Source organism: Anopheles merus, chromosome 2R (assembly GCF_017562075.2).
Source record: "Anopheles merus strain MAF chromosome 2R, AmerM5.1, whole genome shotgun sequence".
Lineage (NCBI taxonomy): Eukaryota > Metazoa > Arthropoda > Insecta > Diptera > Culicidae > Anopheles > Anopheles merus.
Genome location: NC_054082.1, coordinates 24,416,987 through 24,444,049, shown reverse-complemented (window position 1 = coordinate 24,444,049; position 27,063 = coordinate 24,416,987). Strand labels below are relative to the sequence as shown.

The 27,063-nt window shown below is 47.8% G+C and overlaps 1 protein-coding gene across 4 annotated transcripts in view; it reads right to left on the bottom strand.

Moving 5' to 3' along the window:
• Positions 1-26,840, bottom strand: part of LOC121587999 (arrestin homolog) — a 39,626-nt gene extending 12,786 nt beyond the window's left edge. For 2 of the 4 annotated variants that reach the window (XM_041905445.1, XM_041905447.1), the window contains exons 1-3: positions 26,135-26,840; positions 4,277-4,910; positions 2,099-2,143 (exon numbers count right to left, since the gene is read on the bottom strand). In XM_041905445.1, the coding sequence (XP_041761379.1) occupies positions 2,099-2,143; positions 4,277-4,347 (116 nt within the window). In that variant the 5' untranslated portion in view covers positions 4,348-4,910; positions 26,135-26,840. Of the gene's footprint in view, positions 1-2,098; positions 2,144-4,276; positions 4,911-25,499 lie in introns of all 4 variants that reach the window. The other 2 variants (XM_041905446.1, XM_041905448.1) reach the window with 2 other exon arrangements.
• Between the last annotated feature and the right edge of the window lie 223 nt (positions 26,841-27,063).

Here is a 27,063-nt window from a genome sequence, read left to right as displayed (position 1 = left end):
GAGCCTTTTTGATAGGTGTATCCTGGTCACGGCACCACAAATCTTCTGCATTGATTGTACAAAGCAATTGTTTTAAAGCCCAATCTCTTTAGCAGCTTTAAGCCGCGACACGGAGACACGTTGCACCTGTTCATTTTCCCAAGCGGACAAAACACTCTTGTGGAATAAGTTGGCGATAAAAACCGTCCCATAAACCAAAACGCTCTTTCCGCACATACTACACACTTTTCTATACCGTTTGGGGACTTTGTTGCGTGTGGGAAACGAATTAACGCCGAACGCCCGCATAAATCAGCATTAGCTTATTATGCTACTGTGCGTGTGTTTGCAAAACTGGTTGGCTTATCGGGGGGGAGTGATATTTTATGCTAATCCGGAAGCTGCCGCTTAAGGCACTCGGTGGGAGTTTATTTTTGGAACCGAACCGTGCCTGGCAATGTAATTAGTTTTTTTTTTTAATGCTTCAAAGGTTGTTGGGCTTCTGCCGTATTGTTTCGCCGTTGTAAAAAGCATCAAATGTTTCAAATGGGATTTACAAAAAATTAAAATGAAACGTGTGGGAAAGTAATCGAAATGCTGCTTTCGATCGCGCGCACAGTTCAATTTATCTAATGCACGGAATATGTTAGCTCGCTCGCCGATACTCCCGCTCGGTACGGAATAATCCGGTTTCGAAGCCCAACCAATCTAAATCCTGCAATCGCAAAGGGAAGCCTCAAAGATTTCGTTCCCCCCATCCGTTCGTTCCATTCATTTCGATCGTGTTTGAAAAAAAAACCATGCCTTAAGAGCCCCCGCGAGAGCTCACACCATCTACGGTGCTTTGTACCTGGTTGGGAGTTCAGTAGAAAAAAAGAAAACACAACCTTCGCTAGCCATTCCAGCAGTAAATTGCAGTAGAAGTGGAAGGTAAGTTCACCATGGTAAAATAGAGCAGAAAAAGGAGATGAGTAAAAAAAAAACAACAAAATGAAAAACGTAACCCAACACAACAAGAAGCACTGAAACAGCGAGCGGTAACGCCGCGTGTGACTTCTAGCGTTGAGGAAGAAAAATGGCACAAAGCGCCAGTGTGCAGCGTGTGCTATCAAAACTACCGCATTACACGCCACTTATCCGAATGAGCATGGCATGGAGAGAAAGCTTAAGCCAAGCATCGAAGCGTGCACTCCGATCGGGTGGTGTAAGCATGTAATCCAGCCAAACCCTCAACCCTCTCGTGGCTGGTACAGATTGTGTCCAATCCTATCCGATACTGCAAAATGGGGAGCCGACGACTACCGCGCGCTGCTACTGCTCGTGGGGAATAGTAAACCATTTTCCCCGGGATACCCAAAACCACAGGTATATACACACACACATACACACATCAACACCGACTCCGGTTGCATTCCTTTGGTTTTACGCCCGGAAGGCAGGAGGGCAGTGGGTGTTTTTTTAGGGCGACGCCGAGTGGTGGCAAATGTGGCTGGCCCGGATATCAGCCCTTGCTGGTGTGCAGTGCAGTGGTATGTAGTGTTTTTTCATGTTTGCCCATTGTTGCAGTATGCGAAAGATTTGCCACACACACACACACACACACACACACACACACACACACACACACCACACACACACACACACACACACACACACACACACCACACACACACACACACACCACACACACACACACACACACACACACACACACACACACACACACACCACACACACACACACACACACACACACACACACACACACACACACACACACAAACACACACACACACACACACACACACACACAGTAGTGGTCGGTTCACTACGCTCAACACAGTAGTGGTCGGTTCTCCATTATTTGTGGCGTTTCTGGTGCATTTATGCAGACGTTTTGTCCCGACTCACATTTGGCCCGCCAGCTACCGCAAAGGTGGCATCAGGAATTTAAGCTGGATTACAATTTATTTACTGTCAGATTGGTTTGCCCCGAAGGGAAACTGTTCCCTCCTTTGTATGTTTGTTTTATTTGAGCTTAATCAAACCGGCATTGGGTTTGCACAGGAGGCGTCCGGCTAGAAGGTGATGGTAAGGCGCAGATGCTTCCATTTACTTACCGTTGGGAGCCAACCGGATCCGCATCGGACGCATCGTGTAGCTTTCTGTGGGATAAAAAAAGAAGTCGAAAGAAAAAGACAAAAGAATGTCAAACAGTTTCCGATTCAATTTCGGTTCAGGTACAGGAGGGGGTTTTCTTTTTCCTCCTTAGTCGAAATGAAGCCAGACAGCTCAACGTGAGCCACTTTGTACCGAGAAGGATAAATAATACGCTTCTAGTGTAATTAACAAGCCAGCCTTGGGAAAGTTTTGCCCAACCATTTGCTCGTTAGTGGTACAACCGGTAATCCACAGCGCCGAACGAATGCTTTCACGTCTCGGCTCTGTGCGGTGTTTGATATTTGATAGTCATTGCTATCACCGCACACAAATCAAACCAACCCCCGGAGCGTTCCGTGCAAAGGCTGTGTGCAAAACGAAACCGTTTCGTAATCTAATTCATCACGGCAAACGGGCTGCTTGGTAAAAACCGAACCCATCCCACCACCAATGGCAAGAATTAGGTTAAACTCTCAAGACGATGGAACAGGCATACGCACCGCTTTCGCTGACGAAGGATATTAGGGAAGTCGGCCACCGGAAGCAGCCACTTTCCCTTGGCGATTGAGATGGGTCGAGATCGAGAAGAAGAAGAAGACGTCGCCAGGGAGCAGCCTATAAACTCTGCCCAGCTGCTTTCTTCGTAAAACGAGCAGCACGGCGTTCGGCGGTGCTCGGAGTGGTTTGGGCTTCCAAAAATATTGCCCCGAACCGAAGCCCTTTTGAAGATTTACTCATAACCTTTGCTGCCCTTCACACCACCCACCTGTGCTGTCATCGGTTTTGTGTGCGTGTGTGTGTGTGTGTGTTTTGTTCATTGTATTCTGCTGTCGAACGTCTGCGAAACGACGCTAAGTTTTCGCTGGCAGCCAAGACAGCCCGATATGTGTCTTATATATCCAGTTTGCCGGATGTGAATCCCGAAATGGGCCCCAAAAACAGGCCGAACGAGATGAAGGGACAGGTAGAGTCGCACACAGACACACACACAGTACAATACACAGGAGGCTTGGCGGATGCGAACGAATGGAATGGCAAAAAGGTGGCACTCGTAAGAATTATGTTCAACGCTGAAACGTGGCGCTTTGCTTCCGATCCGATATGGAGGGCCTGTCTCTAGGTCTGTCTCCTTAGATAGTCTTCTTTGCCGGTGTTGTGGAATTAAATTTACATGCACCGTTTGTTGCCGGCTGTGGAGTGTGGAGGCAACCCCCGCCCCCCATCCCAAGGGGACCCCAAGAATGAATGATCATCTATTGAGGGGAAAGGACGTGCGAATCGTTCAGCACAGGGGACTGGGAAACAAATATTACTGTCTGCTTTTATTGCATCGAAGCTGTCCTTCGACACACAGGCACACCCAGGCACATACAGCGACCGGGTGCAATTTATGGCACCGGTATGCCCGCTGCGAAGTGGCCCTGGTCTAAATCAGAGAATGTGTTGCGCCCTCGATTCCGTTCCCGGGGCTCCCAGGGCGCGTGTTACGGAGCGTACGGACGGCGATAAGCTTTCAAGGGGGCGACGGATACATTATTGATTGTTTTGCTAACGGCTAACGAGCTGGCTGGAGTTGGCGGCAATGAAGATAAATGCTGCTTTGGGGCTGCTCCACTGAGCAGCAGCACACTTATGGTAAGAAACTGTTTGCCGGAGGCTGTGCGAGATTACGGAATGGCGCTCTTGGAAGAAATAATGAAATAGAATCGTCGGTGCATCGTCTCCGTGCCATCTATGTCTGCGTGTTTTTCAACTAATCCCGTAAGAAACTGCACTGGAAATGCTGCGATAAACTAGTACCCAAGAAATAATGCCCGTTGCACTGGAAACACTCCACGCTAATTAAAGCAAATTTGCAGAACCGCTTCAACCGGGTTGCGGAATCAGGTACAGCATGGGGAATTTACACTTTTTGCCGCAGCGGCACACCGACACTGCGACGCGTGTGATAATGTGGGTCACATTTTTTTACTGCAACCAAGCATTTCGTTCACACACACACACACGCCCTCTCCAAACACGCATCAAGCGTCGGCGAGCACGGTTAAGCATAATTTGAGCACCGTCCCGCTTGGGCCCACCCAAAGGTGCAGCACGTTAGACGCTAACGATGCACCTATATCTCACGCGGTCCTTACCTGTCCTCCGTCGACGATGGTGACGGTGCTTTGCATATCTCCTGATCTTGGTCGTCCCGTTCCTTCAACATCGTTGCGCCGTGCACGCCGTGCTCTGCTTTGCTTTGGATGGATAGCCTTTTAAAGCGTGCCGGCCTCTCCCGTAGATGGCGCAAGGGTGCACAGAGCGTCTCGTGCTTCGCAGCCTTACCGCCGGGTCCGGCCTGGTGTCCTTCACGCGCTTGACGTCGCTGGAGACGGTATTAACTGAGGCGTGCACCGTCGTGCCGGTGCTGTTGCTTCAGGTGCTGATGCCGGCGCGATAAAATGCTGACAGACATTGGCAGGCGTCGGTAGGTGGTGCACGGCGACGGTACAGGTTGCAGCATTGCGCCGTCCTTTGGGATAGCGGTGTGTGTGTATGGTGCACTATGTTGCTCTTCCGCCTAGCGATGGTTGGACAACTCGGCTTCCATTGTAGCAGCGGCAAAGGCGGCAGGAGTTGCCGGCAATAAAAGAAGTCAGCATTTCATGGTACAAAGGTACCGTGAAGGAAGGAAGTCGCTGCCGGAGCAGCCCAGGAAACGTGTAGGATGATATCGCAGCAGTATCGATTTTGCTCACCCCGGCAGATGGACTGGGACGATCGATGAAGCTGTAAAGATAATGGAAGAGAAGAGTGTGACAGTGTGTAAGAATGGATGAAAGATGACACTCCCCCCACCCCCCCCCCCCCCCCCGCACACTTTCGGCTGTTGGAGAATGGTCGTCTGGCACTCGTCTGCGCCTTTCCGTTCGGCTCGTATGATCGATGCGTCCGGCGTAACACAATTAACGCGAGGCTCCCGTTGCCATTTGTTCTAATTGAAAGTGGGCATGGTGGGCACGGTGTGTAGCATGGCCAGGCCTCTGGGAGCTGACTAATTTATTAGCCATTCGAGCCAAACGGTTGGTTGAAATTAAATTTATCTGCCTAATTTCTGGGCTGAGTGGTGCTGATGGCTGCCAGAAGCGTTTCCGAAGGGGCAGAACATAAAAATGCATAGCATCGTTCAACGAGCCTGCACGGCTATTTTTCCCTTCAGCTGGAAGTAATATTTTACCAAACCAGTCCAAACCAGAGCACCCGTGAGTTACTGGGCCAGATGGGAGGTACTAGCGGGACCGTGGTTGGGATGCGTACTCGACACAAAAAAAACTCCCAGCAGTAGCTTAAATCCTGTGCTGTGTGCGGTGAAATTTCGAGGAAATGTTGGACAAGGCAGGTTGCATTGTAAACCTGCTGTGCACACGAGCCTTTTCTGGGTATCGGTTTTAGCTCAAACTTACATCAACAGTCATACGGCAACCGCTCGGTCTCGGGATCTATGCTATGGTACGTTCATCGGTGTTGTTTAATTTGCGCCGCAAAGTGGGTTGCTTATTAGGAGTGAAATATTCTCCAAAAAAAATCATAGCAACGTAGGGTGAAAGGAGAAGGCTTAGCATGTGGTTTAGCACAAAGGTACACTCATTCGGTACAGGAATCCAGACGCTTGGGAGTTCTGTTGAAACACAGTTCAACACGTCTATTTGATGTATGTACGTTGTTATTACATTTTGACAGCGTTACTAGAAAAGAGCAGTTTTGCACCAGATGTCCATGGTACTTGCCTCATTACGGTCCAATTGGGGGTTGAGGGTTTTCATCTTATCTGGAATGTTTTCCGACATAAGCAGTATAATCTTATTCTGTTTAAGTGGTTAAAAAAATAGTCGGTATACTGGAGTGCTTGAAGATAGCTTGAATGTTAAAGTGAAATGTGGGTTTTATGATAATGATTCTTAATATGTTTAACAGTATGACGGGGCACCATGTATATCCATAGCCTGGTTTAAGTTAATTACTTATTGCCTGATGTGTTAATAAATGGAACCAAAAAATACCTATATTTTCTTTTGGTTCATTTTCATCTCTAATTACTGTCTCAAAGCTGCAAGAGTGCAACCTCTGCAAAAAAACTACAACTAATGATGGGATTATTTTCTCACATAAATTATACGTTAAATGATCCATGCATGATAGACTCACACACGACACACGATGACGAAAATTAACTTACTCTATCATAAAAACATCGACCAATATGTTCCAGCACCGTGGAAGCCGATCGATTGAATCACAATAAAAAGAAACATCTGCTAACCGATGACAGCTTTGCCGTAAACGTGGGCCAAAGTTTACCATCGCTCATCGCAATCCTCTTTAGCCCATCAGCCCAGTACGTGTCGCGAAAGTTTTAATTGACCCACAGCGTCGAAAGTTCGCTCGAGCAAACCACCATTGCGGTCTTAGAAGTTGGTCGTTTGCTTCGCAGACGCACACACACACGCTTTGGTTTCACAGAACGAGAGGCCCCTAGTTTCGCCTGACCTTCGAAGATTGTCCCGCCTGTTTGCGATTCATAGTAACACCTGCGTGTTAGTGGCATTCGGAAGCATCGACCCCACCATCCGATGGGGGTAAGTTTGCTTTTGCGAACCAACCACCATGTCTACCCGGACCGGCGGTGGTCACGCTCGCAAACGTCAATCCCATCGCAATGGATCTGATGGCTTGAATGCGTCACCGTTGTGCCGTACGGCTGATGGGGACGATGGAAGCCGAGGGAAAACGGGTCGAAAAAGCGGCAGGCCGACCAGATGGTGAACGTTATCAAACGTGCTTTGGAAGTCGATTGTGTCGATTACATTAAACGCCGCGCATTGTTGCGATTGTGCTTTGTGGTGAGGGTGCGGCAAGTTTGTCTTGCCTGTGACATCTCTCTATCTCTCTATCGCGCTAGTAGTAGTAGTAGTGGTGGTAGTATGCCGAATTTTGGCAACGCCAGCAGCGACAAACTCGGTGAACGCGGAGGCAACGATAAACTTTTGCCCACCCGGCTCGGTAGCTTCCGATGTTTCCGGAAATGTACACTCCGTCGCTTCGGTTTGGCAGGGGCTGTGGCAGGGGCGGAGGGGTTTGTGCAAATAAACAGCCTCGCAAAGCAAGCGATCAATAGAGCTCCCCCTCCTTAGCATTCGCTGTTGGTTTGCTCGGTGGGACAATGGCGGAGAGCATACTTGACAATTGATGTTAAACGCCGGTTCACGCTTGCAGCGCAAGGTAAGCGTAATTGTGTTTCGGTGTATTGGTGTGCGGTTTTTTGTTTGTGTCTCGAACAATCTTATGAAATTGCAAGAACTCACAAAACGCAGCATCAAGCAACGCACGTCATACAGATCATCGGGCCCTTGAAGACGCATTAGACCCAAACCAAAAGTAAAACAGGCCGAATGGACCTTCCAAACGTTTGTCAAAATAAACAAAAGGTTTGAACCCAAACTGACCCCCGTTTGTCGGTTACTTTCATTGTGCGAATGTTCGTACATCACACACAGCTGTCAAGCCTGGTCATGCTTGGGGAAATGAGCGCCATCGCTTTCCATCCGCTCATTAAACCCCTCATTCTCGCTCCATGGCTGGGTCGGCCAAAATCGGAAAATCCAATGACTAATGAGATGAAAGACGGAAACTGTGCACTCTCCCCTTTCCTTTGGCACGGTTCGACCCGAGATTTCCGTTTGCTAAGAATAGTTTCTCGGCTTTCGGAGAGCCGAGCGTTTCAATCATTCCCACGTTTCAATGGGGACCGCTTGACGCGAAGCATATTTGCTTCCTGCCGAATCACGACGATCGCGACGAGGTTTTCTGTGTGTGTGTGTGGCAGGGTTGGGTGGATGTGTTTTCTTTGCGTTGGAAAAGCATTGCTTTTGTGCGAAAACGATTGTGCCCACCAGGCCGGAAATGATCTTTTGTCGTGCACGTTTGCTTCCGACGGTAAAACAGTCTGCAGCAGTTAGTGGAAGGCAGAGCATGAATTCTGTGCTGCTGAAAGTCATGCTTTGCCGTATTGGATGGAAGATGTGAACTAATGTTGTGAACTCCAGCACTACCAGCTCGGACAAATAAACAAGTTTGTTTGATAGTTTGGGCACGCTCGGAATAGAACCAACCCAGCTGCTTTGAATAGAACCGACTTTAACCATTTACCATTTACCTACAGAAGAGCGTTGGCTAAACGTTGCCAAAGGTGCATGTGTCAACTCGATTGCTTACTACTTGTCTGTTCATCGCTGAAGCACGTTCACCGGGGTGTGAGCGTTGTCTTTACCCTTTCCGGAGTCGACCCTAGCTGAAGCTGCTGCTGCTGCTGTCATATGCCACTTATCACACGACACGACACCACAGAGGCAACCACCGGTCGAACGAGCGAGCAGCAGCACACCGAGGAAGTAATAAATGTGCTTTTATCGCAAAAATGTGATTACTTTCGCGCACAAATTGACTCAGTGCATCGAGGGCGCGTGTGAAGGGCCCTCGAAAAAGCGATAGAAAAGTGTTGATAGGTTGCCCGTAGTGCGGCAAACAGCCTTCACGTGACGGTTCGTCGTTTGTAGAGTCTTGTAAAATCAAAGCAGAAGACGAAGAAAACATTACAAAACAATACACGCTGCGGCAAAAGTGTTTCGCCGATGCGGCGTCGGCGACGGCTACTCGAGTGCGGTTTGGCCTCACCATCGCTCATCAATGCGGCGGCCGGGAGAGGTGTATGGCATGTAACGTGTAACGACGACTCGAGCACAAATAAATACATATGTTCCTATGAGCTGCACCTGTGTGCTTTGTGCAAATATTGGCCGATACGACCGAAGCCACCGCCCCTTTGCCGACGCGTAAACAAGCCGTGGGTCGTAAAACTTGCCCGGCTGTGGTACAAATGGGGAGGGAGGATGTGTTTTAACTCAATAAACCGGAGTTGCCGCCGATGGCACGTGCAGCGCCTGGAAGGTTGTAATTGTAATGGGTGTAATGGGTCGGGAAAAGTCGGTCCCTATCGGTTGCCGAAAAAAATGTCGCCCAACCGTTGATGGATGGATGCTTCCGCACACAGTGATCATCATTCAACAAGCCGTCGCCTGCTGCTTGAAATTCAACATGTCTTTCCCCTTTTACTTACTTCCCTCCCTGGCTTGGGGTTTTTTTTTCGGTCGATGAGTTGGATTTGTTTCGCACAACAGTAATTGGGGCGCATCGGCAGAAACTGGTGGTGATTGATTTTAAAAGTGGAGTGGAAGAAAAATCACGCAAAAAGAATTTTGTTGAAGCAAAAGAGAAGGGATGGAAATTTAGGATACTGATTGGCAGCAAAAGCAAAAAAAAAGTACGCTCCAGGCAAGCAGCAGAAGCTGGATGTTAAAACAAAAATGCGTAATTGCTTGCAAACATCTGTTTTGTAAAGTTTGTTCGGCTGTGCTGTGAGCTGTGGAACATTGAAGCTCAAAATTTGAATCGATACTGCCTGAAGGAAACGCCACGACTTTTCATGTATTTCTACCTAGGGTGCAGAACAGTATAGGTGAGTGAAAAAAGGCGACGCAGGATACGCTGAGTATTGATGCTTTTGGGCGCTTTTGCTGTCGTAGAACTACAGTATTTTCCTTTCTTTAATTTCAATATGTTTAAACGAGCTTGATTCGTTCGAATTTTTGAACTATAGAACAAGAACGACTCAGAAATTGGAGGTAATGGGTCAACTGCATATTGTATGGACTATGCACACGATGAGTCGCCAACATTTGTATGTGTGCAAGTGGAAATTGTTGCACACTACACACCACTCAGCTGAATAATCCATCCAACACCGCACCTCCTAATTGCGGTCATTTTCACACATTTTCCAACAAAAGCATTCAGCAATTTCACAGCTCTGCTATGCTGCCGGGTAATCCTACACTACCTATCCATCGTGACTTGTATATGTGTGTGTGTGTGTGTGTGTGTTTCGGTTTGGATTAAATTTCCAATTACACCACCTGGACCGGGCCGAATGCACCGGGTGAATTAGCCGATCCCATAACCGAGAGGATCGCAATTAGAAGGTGTATGGAAATTAAATTCCCTCGTCCCAGTCCCCATTTCAGCCCCATTGCGTCCTTCCCCTGTGGCGGAAGCTGTGGGCAGCTTCGTCCCAAATTGCTAAAAGCACCACGAACGAATGCGGCGGCACCCTCGCGCAACGGTGTGGAAGTGTTTTTCCTGATAATTGTAACGGAAAACGTCGATTCCAGCCGAGTGCAGTTGCAGCGTGACGTCAAACCGAGCGCACGACCACCATGGGTGGGTGGGCAGAGAAAGTGATCAGCGTTTCATTCTTTTTTCTACGCTTGTATGCTGCGTTCTGCCCGGGGAATGTGGCTGTGAGCAGTGGCCACCATCTGGGCCTCTTGGTGCTAACTCCGGTGGAATTTATGGCAGCGCTTTGGAGTACGTGCCACTGGGTGGCAAGCCCGTTAAAGGCACTCGGCGTTCTCCTATTCCCCTTTTGCTTGCAGCTGAAGACAGCGTCTGGGTTGGCTTCGTAGGCAAAAGTGTCCGCCGACTCGGCAGCATAATTACAGCATAATGACGATGGAGAGGCTGCATTTTTACGCTCCCGCCCTTCCGTTTCGCGTGTAGCGATCCCGAGCATGTGTGGGCAGAGTTTTGCTACATTCTGGGAAAAAGTGTGACATTGCTCACCTGGACCCCATCCGGAACAAAACGAGAGAAAAAAAGCTATGTTCTGCTTCTTGGAAAGCGCACGTGTAAGCGGTAGTGCTTTTCATCAGTTTGTTCCAATTAGTGTAGCATCGACAGCGATGAGAAGGAAAATTTAACTGGTTTTTGAGTCAGTAACGAGCTTAAATTCTGGAGAGCCAGCTGCTTGTACCGGCGAATGCAATCGATTAATGTGAATTTATTTATTATTTTTATTCATTTCTTTGGATAGATTAATTCAGATTGTTCAGCTTAATTTCTTCCTTGGCCTTTCTTGGCGGCCCACGATTTGCTACACATTTCATACAAAAAGCTTTGTATACGGTAACAACTGAAATTCGCAGAAAAACGTAAACATTTTACCCTTCATTCAACCATCTCCGTGGCACAGGGCATACCATTTTTGGACGATTGACGATTGGTAAAAGACATTTCTCGGAAGGCACACGAATTGCCTCCACGGGCTGGACCGGGCCCTTCCGAGGGGGCCTGTTTTTATTGAAAGCGTGCGAATGGTTCAATAATATTTTTATCACCTTGAAGCTCTTAAGAGATTGTGGAATTTCTCCCGTTTCATCCGACGAGTTAAGCGTAATCCGTCGGTTGAAGAGGGAAAGTGGTGAGTGTAATCTGTTACAACAGATTTTCGTTAAAATTATCGATTGAAGCTTTGTTCAGCGGAGCGTTTCTTTGCAATGCGTGCGTTTAAATAGTTCTAAAGATATGACACTTGATTGATGCTGAATAGGGCAAGACTTTCAAGTAGCCGATTTTTTAAACCAAACCGAAGCTTTCATTTGCGTTCCCATGGCTGACCACAGGCAAAAGCTGCTCCTACCCACGCTCCCGTAGTGTATCATTGTGGCGAACAAATAAAAAGACAACAAGACGGTCTTGAAAGGAAACCCCAATCCAGCTGTGTGTGTGTGTGTGTTTTTGTCTGAAGATTGTTTCAGTTTTTTTTATTTCGCTCCACCAACGTTGAAGCTGATAAGCGGCAGCGAGCATTTCTTTTGCCGTTTCGGAACCCGGGCGAGCTTTCATCTGTAAGAAATTAGCCGCGAGAGAAAGACGCACAACAAGCAACCATCCGCAGCAAAGCGCAGCAAGCGAACGTGCCGCTGGCACTGATGAGCTGCGGTAAACTGGCGTCGTCTGGCTTTTGTTGATGTTGCTGTTTTTGATTTGGGGACACTTTCGCAGTGCACGCCAACGTCGGTCGGTGCGTCGTTTCGGCGGATCTCGTTGCGCGATGCAGAATAGAACGCAAAGTCACAGCGTGGCACAGCGAAGGTAGCATTTAATTAGTTTCTTTTGTGGTGACGCACCAGCAGCACCAGCAGCAGCAAAAGAATAGTCCGAGGGATAAAACGGGCAAACAAATGAAGGTAAATATTAAATTTATGAAATGCACCGTTGCGAAAACCGAGCATTCGGGGGAGTTGATTTTTTGTGTGGGGCAATTTCATCTGAATTTTCTTTTCACGCTCAATAAGCGCACAATGAGTCTGAAAGACTAACGGGTATGCGTTATTACGTGCGAACGAGGGAATGAGCATTATAATTTTTTTTTCGTTTGTATTACTTCAGGCTTGCTGTTGGCACGCCATAGAATCAGGTCAATTTGAAGCAATTTGTCTCCCGCAAGTTTGTCGCAAAAAAAAACGACGGAAAATTACTCAAAAATAACACTCATCCATTGTGCGGCACAATGAAGCTGTAAGGCTCATCCTGTACCCTCCAGGAGCGGCCATACAGCCCATTCTAAAGTGACGGGGCGGGCAAAACAAAACAACCGATGGAATGGAGCGCACCTCTAATCGGCACAGAAGGAACCGCCTACAGAAAACGCTCATCCTACGCTGTTTTCCCCCGTCCGGTACATGCACCGACGCTTCACTCGTCACGTGCGGCGCTCGGATCGAGCGGCACGTCGCATTCCAATTTGGCGGTTTAAAAATAAACACCAGCGGGAGGGAGGCACACACATACACACACACACACACACACACACACACACACACACACACACACACACACACACACACACACACACACACACACACACACACACACACACACACACACACACACACACACACACACACACACACACACACACACACACACACACACACACAAACATATATCAGAGAGCAACCGGGCGCCTCCATCGTCATACCGCAATAAGCGCAACCACCGTGTGGAATCGGATGCGCTCGCGTCGGTTGGGGACCGTCGCCGTGTTCACATTTTAATATAAACGATGTGGAGCACGATGAAAAATTACTTCCACGCGGGTGGGTGCGGAGCGATGCAATGGGGCGGAATACACAAGGATGAGGAAGAACATCATCATCATCGGCATGATCGTCGTCGTCGGCGTCTCATGCATCATCGGTACCGGCGGTAACGTCTCAGTTGCCTTGATCCAAACCGAGCGTTTCCCGGCGCTACCGTTGGCAAGGAATTATGCCATAATTTTAAATGACCGTAATCGATACACACTCCCTTCTTTCGTACTGTTCTTGGGATTCAGGAGATGGTAGAAGATAAAACGTTGCTTCACTGCATCGTTGCTTGTTATTCTTCGTCTCGCAAAGGGGGTGAAAAATGAGCAGCAAAAACAGCAGCAAGTCAGCAACTTTGGCGCGTTTTACACATGATGCCGCTTACGTAGGGGAGAGGAAATTTTCGAAATGGAGAAAAACAACCCCCCCCCCCCAGAAAGCAAACACAATGGGCTTGAAAATTTGATTTATTTTCAATTTCTACTCCCCGCTGCCGTATCGCTACCGCAGGCTGTGTAAAGTGGTTTTACACTGACGCTTCATATGCTTTCGGTATTGTTAAGATCACTGTAAACAATGCGCACCCATCATCTCTTTGTTTCACTCGCAAAGCAGCGAAAGAAATTCATCACAAGAAAGTATTGAAGAGCCTACGGGTTGCCTGATGCCATATGATACGCGTCCGCTTCGAAGCATGCACGCTTGTCCTGTGAGGCCGCGCTGCTGCCAGACTGTTCATTTAAGGGACTGTTTTCCGTTCGCCGGCTTTTGCAATTGCATTACTTTTATATTACTTTATATTAGATTTATACGAAATGAATAATGTATCCCGCGCACCGTTACACACGTTATTACTTTGCGATAGACATAGATGAAATGTATACGAACCATTCACTCGCCAGCAAAACAAAGGCCACCAATATTGGTGAGTAGCAGTAACGGGATGAGATGAGGCAAGAAATCCCGAACGAAGTGTAATCGTAGATAAACGGTTTTTCTTACACTAACACTGCGACCTTTTCGAGCAAGCGACGGACAGTTTACTAGCCGTCATAAAAGCGGGGCAAAATGGTTGTTTGTTTTAATATGGTTCTGGGTTTTTATTAGACCCTCCCGTGCCCGTCCACCAATGGGAGGAAAAGGACCGCGAGGAGCAACGGAGAAGCAAATAAAGTACGCTTGGTGGGGATTAGATTTTGCCTCATGTTTCGCATTCACACTGTGCCTTTTGTGTTGTGTGCATCCACCCTCGAACGGCTTTATTAGCAAACAAATTCCCAATCGTAAAGCGACTTCCTGCTTTGTCGCCAAAAAACAACTCGGACTGTTGAAACTTGGAGCTGAAATGGACCGGGTGGGACGAGCGATGCACTTAATTTCTATTATGCAGCAAAAGTTATTTATACCACCGTCTTCTGTATCGCATGGGAAGGCGTTACTGTGCCCAACAAGTAGCGGCCAGGATGGGTCCAAATGGCAACCCATGAGCGGCAGGGACGGAATCACTTTTATTGACCCTACTGATGGGGCACGATCCATCATCCTGGCGGGATGGGTCAGCATACACTCACACGCCAGGCCACGATGTTTAGTTGTGTGCTCTCGTAGCTTCGTAGCTTTTGCGTGTTTCATTTCCGAGCTCGTGTGGCTAGTGTTGTTCCCGCCGTTGCTCAGGCGGCGCTACATACAAGCTCTCGATGAATATGTTTCATTTCCGAACGAAACAGTAACACATACATCCCATGTTTAGTGGTGTGTGTGTTTTGGATGATGCAGAATGGTGCGCGGGAAAAAAATGAACAAAACACAATCTCTGCTGCTTTCGATCGTAAACCGGTAAACTCGCGGGCCAGATTTCGTCGCACGTCAGTTTGCACGTTCGCCTGTCTAATGAAGACTGATGGCAGGTGTGAGAATGGCACCTGGCGCGCGGAAGATACTTAAAAGTAAAACGTACATTTGAATGTGCAGTTTTGATGGCCGTTGCGACGGTGAAATCGGCCGCACTAAACCGTAGCAAAGCCGCGCTAATGTAAGTCTCGATTTATGTGTGCATGTTTTTTGTCAGTTTGGCGTGAGCTTATCGCACTGGCGACACATCATTTATCATGCTCTCCGTCACTTGAAAACTCAACGCCACACAATGGATGGATGACCGATGACTTCTCGGTTTAAAAGCATCTCCCATACGATGTGCGACTTCATATGCGGCGTCTCTTATCCCCTCAAACGCGGGCTGAGATGCGCTTCCGAAAGACACTAATGACAAGATTTTATGCTCCCTTCTATGTGTGTGTGTGCTCTTTTGTGTGTACGCAAGCACGTGTGGCATATGTGACGAGCGCTGAGTGGCTCCAAAAGTGTCACGGAACGCTGACATTTGGCTGTCACGAGTGTTCGCAAACAGGCACACACACACACACACACAAACTCACATAGCCATCGTCACTCGCGTCTTTCAATGTGCGCCCGTTTTTATCGCCCCGTCAATCGTCGCCATTTTGTGCCAGTGCTTGGGGCATTGTTTGAACGAGCACTATTATCACGATTATGACGAAGGCAACGTTCTTTGGTGGAAGGGAGAGGAGTGGCGCAGTTTGACCCCCTTGCGATAGGATTAGCACCCGTCCATCATCGGAGTTGGGTCCGGGACTTGGGTCTAACGAGTTCGGTTGGTTCGCCCGGCAGCAGGGTTGGCGGGATGTCTATCACCACATGATGTGACTTCGCCGGCCCGTGGGCAGCATCCTCAGAAACCCGACACGGGAGAGCGCATCCTATGGTGCCGACTCGCAATAAAACGCTAATCCGTTTTGCTCCGGCGGTTTTCATAAACCCCTGCCTCGAGCGTCCTTTGTTACCCTGAATCCTTTCGCCCGTTCACACAACCGGCGCGAAGTTATGTTGGAACATCCCGGCGCGCGCACACGAACTTGGGCCGCTCCAGAGCGGCCATAATCAATCTTGATAATTCTAGCTGACATTTCCTGCTGGAGCGGTTGCTGTCAAAAAATACTGCTCCTGGGTGGGGTGGGATGTAAGGGAGGGTGTGTAAGGGAAGCTCTGCCCGGTTTTGGGAGCCCCGGATCGTTTCCCGTGGTGCATAAATCAGGCTGCGCGCAGCGAGACTGAATTTATTACCGCTTGTTTTACCACGAAGAATTTGGCCAAAGCGCACGATTTATGTGCGCGGGTGGGATGATAAAGTTTTGCCTCACTTTAGTGGCTGGTGTGGCCGGGCCGAGCAGGAGGTGGTGACCAGTCAAAAGGAAAGCGAGCCGTGCTTGCTGGCGGAAAGTTTTGATTCTCAAGCCGATGAAGCGCGCTCTTATCCGCCGAAAGCAGGAGAAAGGATTTTCATGTATCATGTCACATGCAGTTGGCGGTCAAATAGGTGGAAAAACTTTTGCCTGCTTACCCACCCTTCCCGGGCGGATGGCGCGTAATGGAATCGTCCTTCGTCTTTGATGGGACTTTTGTAAGCAAGCGTTCGCATTGCTACTTCTACCCGCGCGGCAAAGCCAGCTAGCAAAGCGACGACAAAACGAAGACACTTGGCACTATTATCACATAATCGTAAAGTTTCGGAATCTCTTTGACCCTATCGGGCGATGCGTCGGGCGCAAAGCAAGTGGGGTGGGGTACAGCTTCCGTACAGCAGGCCAGCAACCCTGTCCGAATGTTTGCAATCGCTATCGCACTGTCCTGGAAGTTCGATAGTGGGAAACTTTCCGATGCGATGTCCCAGTTTACTGCGGTGCTTATGATCCTTTGCGCAATTCGATCGAATCACTCGCGCACGGTCGCTGACCGGTACGCCTGCAGCAGAGCATGATGAAAAGCATGTAGTTTGTTAAAAACTTTGCTTTCATCCCATTCGCTCCGTTCGCAGGAAAAAAGCTATTGCATTCGCGACGGTCGCAATGAACATGTTTTCCACTGTGGGTGGAACGGTTCAATTCTACTTTTCACATGGATTGCAGTACGCGTCGATGAGCCTGAGAAATAATTTATTGGAAATTGATGTTTGATGACTTCTGGATACTGGAGGAATGTAGGATTGATTTTACATCATAGCAACAAATTGAAACTGATATGGGGAAAAAGCTTTCATTTTGAAATGGAAGAAATTTAAATATTGCTTCGAAGTACGGGGTGATTATTTTCAGTGGAATAATACAGTTTTTCTCCCACATCACCTAATGCCACTGACGTAACAAGCTGTCTGAAGCAACTATTTCGCAATCAAAACAGACAAAAAGAACAAACAAACACACACTTTCCCACTCTAGGCAAATGCTCATTAAAAAAGGGGAGAAACAATCCCATCGCAAAGTTTTTCCTTCACGATAAGTATGGACCTGCAACGCTGCCGATGACACATTCCCATACGCCTTGCACAACCGATCCGAACGTGGTACAGGAGAGCGATTCGCAATTCGTTCGTTTTTTTTAATAAAACTTTGCTAAACTTCACCTGTTGCACTAAAGCAGGGGAAAGTGGACAGGTGACACGCTGAAGGGGATGTGTGGCCTTTTTTTCTAACCGCACGCCAGGTGCCGCGCGATATGATTCGTGTCAAACAAACACAGAATAGCTTATAAGCCGTGCCCCGGACAAACATGCAATAAAAAAAAAAAGTTCGCCAAACACTTGTTGAACGGACGTGCTTGGTTTTGCGATAAAACAAATTAATTTGCCTCATGTCATTTGCAGTACTACTGGTGCGATTTTAGCGTTGTGGATGATTGTCCGTCCATTCATTTGCCGTCGTGTTGGGATAGAGAGTTTGTAAAGTTTTGTTCAAAAGATGAATAAAACGGTTGAACCAGTGTGCTGTTGTGTGCTGTGTACTTGAACGCGCTTTTTCACTGTTGAAATTTGAAATGTTCAGCCTCATTGAATACAATTCCAGTTCAATTGAACACATTTCATTAGCTAATGGGCTAATTCTCTTTAATTAAGCCACTTTAATGGCTTTATTACTTTGGTTTTGTCATCTGTAATTTAATTTGTAATTTAATCGAATTTAATGGAATGGAACGGGTAGCAATTATAAAATTAACATGAACTACAACGTTGATTGAGCAGCGATACTTGTCCTGTCTTTCTCTCTCTCTCTCTCTCTCTCTCTCTCTCTCTCTCTCTCTCTCTCCTTTAAATTTTTGGGTGTAAATTATTAGGGCTACATGGAGGCAATGTAAGAGACAGAGTAATGGTGTACCCTCAACCGAATGCTCCTATAGGAAACATCAGCGTGGCTACAGTTTAATGGTTTGGAACAAAAATGCCTTTCTAAAACCTCTAAATGAGTGTAACAATTAGTCGCTTTCCTAGTTTGAGTACCCCTTCCCCCTGCCTCTATCCTTAAAGATGGTCCATTTTACTGCTATGTCGATGCGCGCTCACTTGCGAAAACACAAACACAATGGTTTGAGAAAACAAAACCGAGCACAAAAGCTTTCCTTCCTCGCTTAATGAGCGGCCCGAGCTGTACGGACCACAAATTCTTGTTTTGTTTTTGTTTTCCGGGTGAACTGTGGGGAGAACTTTTTTAATATACACACAGTGGTACGTACGTACGCCTTGGAGCGTCCTCGCTTACGAGCTGGTGTAAATGTATCGCGAACAAAAACACTTGGCCAGGAAGGCCACAGGAAAGGCACTTGGTGCTCTGGTGCTCTGGTGGAGCCGCCCAGTTGATCGATGGGAAAAGTTTGACACTGCCAGAGCGTTTGTGCAATGCGATGCGGTGTGTGAAATTATTAATATCATCAGCTGCCGTTTGCTACCAGGCTCGACAGCGAACGGCGCTGGAATGTGAATGTTTTTAGCCACATCTGCACCAATGGAAAATGGCGGAAAGAAAGCACTTAAAGTTCGCTTCTAAGAAAGCATAAAATCGCTGGTAGTTCGCGGTAAACACGTCCATACTTACCGGTTCCCTTTGCAGTGGCTCCTGTTCTGAGTAATTCTAGAAAGCTTTCACACAGCTATGGTTCAGGTGCCGCGGCTTTTAACAATCGAAACCGGCGGCTGTTAAGATTTAATAACGTAAGAATTTTAGTTACCGCGCCCACATAACCGCTCTGTGTAGCGATCTAATTGGGTAATTTAATATTGATTTGTTTTCCTGCCCTGTTTAGTTGCCGCTGTTGAACACGCCTCCGCTTGCTCGTTCGCTCCTGACTTTCGAAGAAATCTCCACACATTTCTGGTGTCCCCTTTCTCCCCCCCCCCCGTGCACCCGAGTGGGTCGCAAGTTTCCCAATCGAGGGCACTTGATGGAGATCCTAATGGTTGGTTCTACACTTTCCGCCTGTCTATCCGAACCAATCGACAACGGTCAATTGGGCGGGTACGGAGCCATTTTGAAGCACGTACTCACTCACGGAAGCACTTGTGGTGTGAAGGGCACTCTTCCCTTCACCTCACTTTCCCTGCTTTTGCTGACCAATGGGCCACAGAAGCGAACCGCCACCGTGATCGGGGAAGAATGTAAAAGGCCAAGGTAAGTGGTGCTTCCGTGACGCAGGTCAAAAGCTACCGATCAATAGTAGGCCTAGAAGACTGGGTCAGGATAAACAAAGGACGGTGAGAGGGGGAGAGAGTTCGACATTTCGTTCACGTCGGCAACATGATGCCCCTTTGACATTGTTTGTTTTTCGTGCTTTTTGTGGAAAATGAAACGCCACAGCACACTAATAAGAACGTAAACCAACAGTGGCGTCATGCGGATGGTATAACTGTAGGCGCTTAGTGCTGGAAATTAAGCTTCATTTTAACTTCCGCACGGCTTAACAGTAGCTTTGTTTGCAAGTTTGCAAGGTAATTAAACAGATTAAACGCACTCCCAACACTTGTACAAACCAACACCAACACAATTGAAGAGTCGTGTACGAGCAACAGCGACGAAAATCGGGACAAAATGGCTTATGCGATGGACTTCATTTACCCTATCCATTAAATCAATGACCGCAGCACGGGGAGGGAGGTGTGTACTGTACTTTCCTGGTAAAGCCGCTCATGCCATTAAATCACACTTCACCTACAGCGGCAACGGCACCAGCAAACGAGCAAAGCTTCCGCGTAGGAAATGCTGACTGAGCAGCAGGGAGAGAAGGAGAAGGAGAAAGCTGACAGGTTGCATTTTCCAGCGGATGAATGCATTTTCCAATTAAACGAAGGCGCACGATGGCCAACGGCTGCTGCTTACGGGCGGCTTCGTGCTGGTGTGACAGTGATGACGGTGCAGAGTGCATTTATTGATCAATGAATCGGTAGCTGATGGTTGTTTGCTGGGAATGCTGATGCCGAAGTGTGCCAACGGCAAAGTCGGTGGGGGTTAAACACCACTAAAACCTATAGCCGAAGCTTGTAGCTGTAAAACCCGCTTTATCAGTGGTAAGTGCTACATTAAAGATGCATAAGTTCTCTCACGTATGCTAAAGCGCTCGTTGAGCTTGGATCATCACTGCACGGACTGTCGTTTGCTAATAGTGTTACGCGTACATACGGCAGATACGCGTTGACTGCACATTTAATTTGGATTATAAAAATCACATTAATAAAAGCCTTAGCGATAGAAGCATTCAACTGTTCCATGCTGTACAAATCTGCAATCCAATAATCCAGTTCAATCATCTCGCCTTTGTTGCCGTTCATTCCATGCATCCGAGAGTTCAATGTTGACGTTTGTTGGCGCCAGAAATATTGGTTCCCGATTTCCACATACTGCCACTGCCAGATCTGCATACGGTTGATACACTTGCCCCACCATGCGTGTATGTGTGTCATATTCAGGACGTTCGGTCCGAGGTCAGATTAAATGTGAAGCTTAACCGAGCATAATTTATGTTCACCATTTGGCTGTGCCGACACCCGGACGGTATGCGCTCCAAAGGGGGCGAAATGAACCGTGATATGAAGAGCTGTCCAATCGCAATCTCGATTATCGATGAATGTAAAATCAAACGCCCCCGGTTGGAGGTGGTGTCGGTTCTGTGTGGCAACGCATCAAATTTAGATGCACAGTTATGGACAGCAAATGAACTGAATTAATGTTGATGCGCACGAAAACCACACGTGTTGCATTCGGGCGGAGAGAACGGTTCAAGTTGAACTATGCATGCGACAGTGTTGCCATTTTGTTATCCCTCCACAAATATCTTATTTAAAGACACATAACTATTCAAATGAGCAACTCCACCCCAAATGAGCAACTCCAGCCCTCCACCTTTTGTTGCACTGTGACGCAGCAAAACAACGAACGAAGGCAATGATAAAAGCCATCGCGCGAAAAGCATGTATACAGGCGGAGGTTGCTGTAAAAATAATGTAAGCACAACCGAGCTCTTACTCCCTTACTGCTGGCCACCGTTCGCTGTTGACAAATTACCCCGGTGGGTGATTTCAATTATTCGTCCGGCCGTGCTTCTTCATGCTGCCGCTCGCTCCGTTTGCGGCGATTGGCATTGATTGTGTATTCAGGACACGCCATTTTTTCGTAGCCCGGGGACACGTTAATTTGACATAAAGTTTTTGCAGCGTTGCTGGCTGCTGGGCTCGTTGATGGGGACGCTCCGGTTGGGAGCTAATTGGGAGGCTGGTTGAGAGATTCCCCCCCCCCCACCTCCTCGGTTGCGGTGTTTTGACCGCAGCGTGTGTTTCTTGGTTGGTTGCTTCTATTTTTGCTTCGTGTCTGTTACCATTTCGATCTAAAATCGGCGGTTTTCGGGGTGACCCTACGCCACGACACTGTTCGGGAGCTTGTTTGTTGTTTGCTCAATTTGGGTAATTTTAATGCTTCCGTGTGCTGCGTGTTGCGGCGATCCAGTTCGAAAGCGGCAGCGTATTTCGCCGAAGTACCATTATTGCAAATTAGTCCCCGTAATTGAATGGAAACCATAAGTGGATGTTGTTTTGTGCAGTAAATCTGAAGATTTGACAGCTGTTTGTCGTGGAAAGAAATTTAATTTTAACATGACAAATATTGGAAACTGCGCAATAGAAATGTTTAAATGCAGTTGACCACGGGAGCGGGATCTTTAATAATAGCCGCTGCTCCGTTATCTTCGCTTCCGGAGAGAATTATTTTAATCAGCGTTTGTTTTATGACGGGCAAATTAAGTGGCCAACAGTTGCTTCTTTCGCGCTCTTTCCTCGGCACAAAACTATTATCTCATTGCTCCCGCTGCCTTTTGAGGGCACGTTTTCTCAGCGGAACCGATAAAAGCATTTCCGCAAGACGTGATCCAATGATGGAAACGGTGGAAAGCAAACACATCAAAAGTCCTGCTGTGATTATGTGCTCCGTTCTTTCGCTTGCTCTACTACCCATATACACACAAACACACTGTACCAATCACTGGCAACACTTTTATGGAATCCCTAAGACGAGAGAGAGAGAGAGATAGAGGGACGAGAGATCTCGGCCAATCGCTTGAAGGGACATGGCATGGCGGAAGGCTTTATTTCACCCCACGGGTGACAATTCCTGGCCCGGAATTCGATTGCTGTCAATGCCTGGGAGTAATGTGGGAGGGTAGGGGGTAGTTTTTGTAAGATGAAGTGCTTTATCTGGTTCACATTAACCGGCTCCCATCGTGCCAAGTGGAAGCTCTTCTTTGCTGGCAGGAAGCCCCTGCTCCGAGCTTTACCACCCGGTGATGTTCCCGAGAGCGTCGTAGCGATTGATTAAAATTTTGCCCCGCATGGGTGTAAAGGATAAATAAGACCACCCTCCTCGCCCTCCCATGGCATAGTAGTACACGCGTGGGGTAACGACTCACTTTTAGCCTTGCTTGAAATTACATTCGCTGCACGGTGCTTTAGGTAAGGCGGCAGGCTCGGGTGTGTTACGTTTTCTACTCCCTGCAGGAATTTAAGACCGAGTGATGAAAGAGACGGCATTTTTGGATTACGGGTTCAACTAAGCACTCAGAGGGATTGATGTTGAAAGCTGATTCAATAAATAATGAATTCAAGCGCACCGGGTGGGATTGAAATCGGTCCCGGCGAGCGAGAATTAATTGGATTGGTTTTATTTAAACAATTATGAGTGAATTACATCAAAAGCTAAGCCATTTTACGCGAATTTAAAGTATCGCACGTAAACTTCCAACTACTTTAATCTGCATGTATCAGTTTAAGGAGATTAATGCCATCATAATCATAAAGCGAATAAAATCAAACGAAGCTAGCTTTTTGCATCATTTGGAGCATGAAACGCTAAACTACGCACAAATGACAAGTGGCACATGAGGACCATTCGAAAGCAAGATTACCATACCATATTAACCATACTGAATAGTGTCAAACGTAACCTCATTTCGTTTCGGCTACCGCAAACACAAACACACGTGCGGTTTTGGCTTACCATTGCTGCAATTAATTCAATTGTATTTCTAATGGTGCCGTGAATATGAATAATCAACCCCATATCATATCTCGCCAAACTTCTCGGGAACTTTCTTAAGTATCACGTGCAGCTACCGGAATCGACTCAACCACAACAATTAATGCACGTACCTCTCTCTCTCTCTCTCTCTTTCTCTCTCACACACACACACTCTCTTCGTGCTGCCTCTTCAGTCGCCGGCACGACACACTTCATCCACTGGGCGACTCGATTATGCTGGCGTGATTATTCGTCCGCTTTCTTTGCCGTGCATTTCGGTAGCACGCTTTCGCCATAAATAATGATGCCACCCAGCACGCCGCGGTGTGTGCGCTGCGCATTAGAATACATTGCCCGGGTGCCCGGGTGCATCAGTGCCCCGCAGCAGTGGGACGGAGGAGCATGCCGCCTTTTTTTTCCCCCAAACGAAGGGCATGCTGCTGGGTGCGGTCATGTGAAGTGTGTTTTCTCAACAATCACCCATCGACCGGCCGGAGCTGCTGCTGGTTCGATCAATGTTTTTCCTCCACCACACCAAACACACGCACACACACACACACACACATACAGACGCTTGAGTGCTTTTTTATCTGATAAATAGAAACAACACTTCGACCGGCGTCTCCTCTGTCAGTGTGTGTGTGTGTGTGTGTGCTTGGGTTTTTTTGTACCCCGGCCCTCCACCGTTTATCACATGTTTCAAATGGAGCATGGAGCACTAGATCGATGGTCGGCAGGTGGTGGTGGGGCGCGTTGCTAACAGGTCAACGTCATTCATTCGCGCGATGGAGATGGAGATGATTGTGTGATTTTTTTTTTCCCTCTCACGATTTCTCACGTTCACCTCAACTTCAGTGCCTCAATTGGTTAGCAACATTGGCCGGATGGTACGGCGGAGTGGCCGATACAAACGATCGGCCGCGAGTACAACCAACTCCTGGACACAAAAGTCGCTCGCACAACCGTGATTGATCTCGCAAAAGTGCCGGAGCCGAATCAACAGCGCAAATAAATTATCATTCGTGTTTTTGCTCGCTTCAAGCATTCGGTAATGTTTGGATCGTTACAATTTGCTCACTGCGTGTTTGTTTTGCATATTTATGGCTGGCGAGAATGGCACTGTTCCTTGCTTGCAGATGGATGACGCTAAACCAGACCGCTCCCTTTCTCCCGTCCCTCTTCATCCGAATCGAATTGGAATTGCAAATGAAAAACAGAATCGTCGGCTGCCTGTTTAATCAATGGAAATGACATTAGGAAAATAGCTTCCTCCTCGGCCACCTTGATGCTTCCTGAAGGGAAATTCCCTACTTTCGTGATGAGGTTAAAAGGCATTAAGGAAAAGGCATCCACAAGTGAAGGTAAATGTTACATGAGTATGTGTGCGGAGGTGTGTTTGTGCTTGTATTAAAGGCAATAAAAACAAGCGCATTTAATGTTTCCAAGGAAGAATAAAACCACCGAACAGAATGTTTACGGCAAACGGAGCGAAAAGTGCCCCACCAAAGGGAGTTTTTCTTCATTAGCAGAACGACGATTGCCGCTTCCACGAAACCATTTGTAAGGGTTGTAAGAAGACAGGTCAACGAATCGTTACTGTGGCCAACTGGAAGCTCGTGGAAGATGCGCAGAGTGCTCCTTACAGTGAAATCTTTCCATTTGGTCTCTCTTTCTCTCTTTGTCCGCTGTTTTTTTTTTTGTCACACCCCCTAATGAATACAACTTTCACTTCCAAGCACTAAACTACAATCAAACCCTCTCAGCCCGTGTGTCCCCCCCCCCCCCATGAGCGATCCTGTGAGCCGCGCCGGTCAATAATTATGCCATTAGGGCCGCAAATTAAGTTCCGTAATTGAATTCCCGTCGATCGCGGAAGGAAGCGGACCTAATTAAACATGGCAAATCACGAGGTAAAGGACACGGAATCGGCTTACCTGCGGTGCGTCCGCCTGCTTCGAGCGTGTACTTGCGTGCGCGCTTGACTGAGCTGTCTCCTTCCAACACGCCCCCCCTCCACCCCGCCTTAAAACGCTATCTTATCAGCGATTGGGGCTGGTTCACCGTTTTTAGTGCTGTTCGGTCTTTCCTTTCTTTCTAACGACCCATGCACCCTGGCAAGGTGATACCTTTCGTCACGGTTGGCTGGGATGGACGGTTTCGGGGGAGTAGTAAATCAAAATCCTATTTTCTGGAATGTCAATTCTTGGATCTTTAGCACGGCGGATGTGCGTACGAGGGAGCAGGCAGCGAACCACTTTAATTTGAAACGTTCCACCGATTTATGATGATTGGAGAGGATAAAATGTGTGTACTTTCCCCTTCCCTTCAATCTATTTTAGGTTATATTTTTATCTCATTTTGTGGTATGCACTACCCTGCATTAGCGTTAGAGGGATTACGTAAAAATCATCTCCTACCGCTTAGCTGTTTAAATGGCGCCCCAAAAACTGTACCAAAGTGAAGCGAACTGCAAATAAATTAAAAACGTGCTCCAGCCTCCTCCGCCCTACCGAGCAGGCTGTCTGTCGTTGGAGCACGTGCAGCAGGGCCTGGAAACACTTTCACTCACCAGTCACACACAAACATACACAACGTACAGCAGCAGCTCGGGGTCTAGTCGTTCGCCTTCCTGAGCACTTCTTCGCCCGCGTAATCTGCTGCTGCCAGCTGATTCTTTTCCTCGCTGCTTCGAATTCTTTACATTCCTTGCTGCTGCTGGCTGACCCAGGGGATCAACCGAAACTGAGACACACCTCCAGCTACATCTCGTAATCCACACTCGGCGTGGTTCAAGCTGCGGATTAACTTGAAATAGCACTCAGCGCATTCAACGACAGGATTGACGTCGGCGGGGGCAGCTTCAACAAGAACTTCAACACATTTTTTTTTTGGGAGCGATTGGATGGGAACAGGACGAACACTAAACCAACCGGAGCAACGAAGCAAACAATCCTCTATCGACCGGAAACGTTCGTCCACTGTTTGACGTCACAAAATGGAGCTTCGTAGCATTCGTAGCCCCTTCACAAACTCCTGTTTCACTTTTACACAGAACTTGATAGTATCCGAACACGAACACGGGTTGAGTTAAAGCGACGGCACAGAACGCTCTTTTGCTGCACAAAACACACGTCCAAACACCACCAACGGTCAGATCGCTGGAGAAGCTTTGGCCACACACTGCTGTAGTAAGTGGCACCCGTGCCGTAGACAAAACCGCGCGCAAAACCTACTTCGATGCCGTCGGACTATTCGCACACGAATGACCGACACGCTGCGACCTGTGCCGATGAACAGCAGCAACCTGTGGGAATGGGGATGAACTCGGTGAGCTACTCTCACTCGCTCTCTCTCTCTCCTTCGTGCTCTCACTACAGAGCGCCAAGAGCAGAGCGCCACAGCAGCTTCGCTCGCAGCGCGAAGGAGATGTACGGGAAGAGAAATGAATTCCAAGACAATCAATGCCCGAAAGAGATGAAGGATGAACAAGCGAGAGAG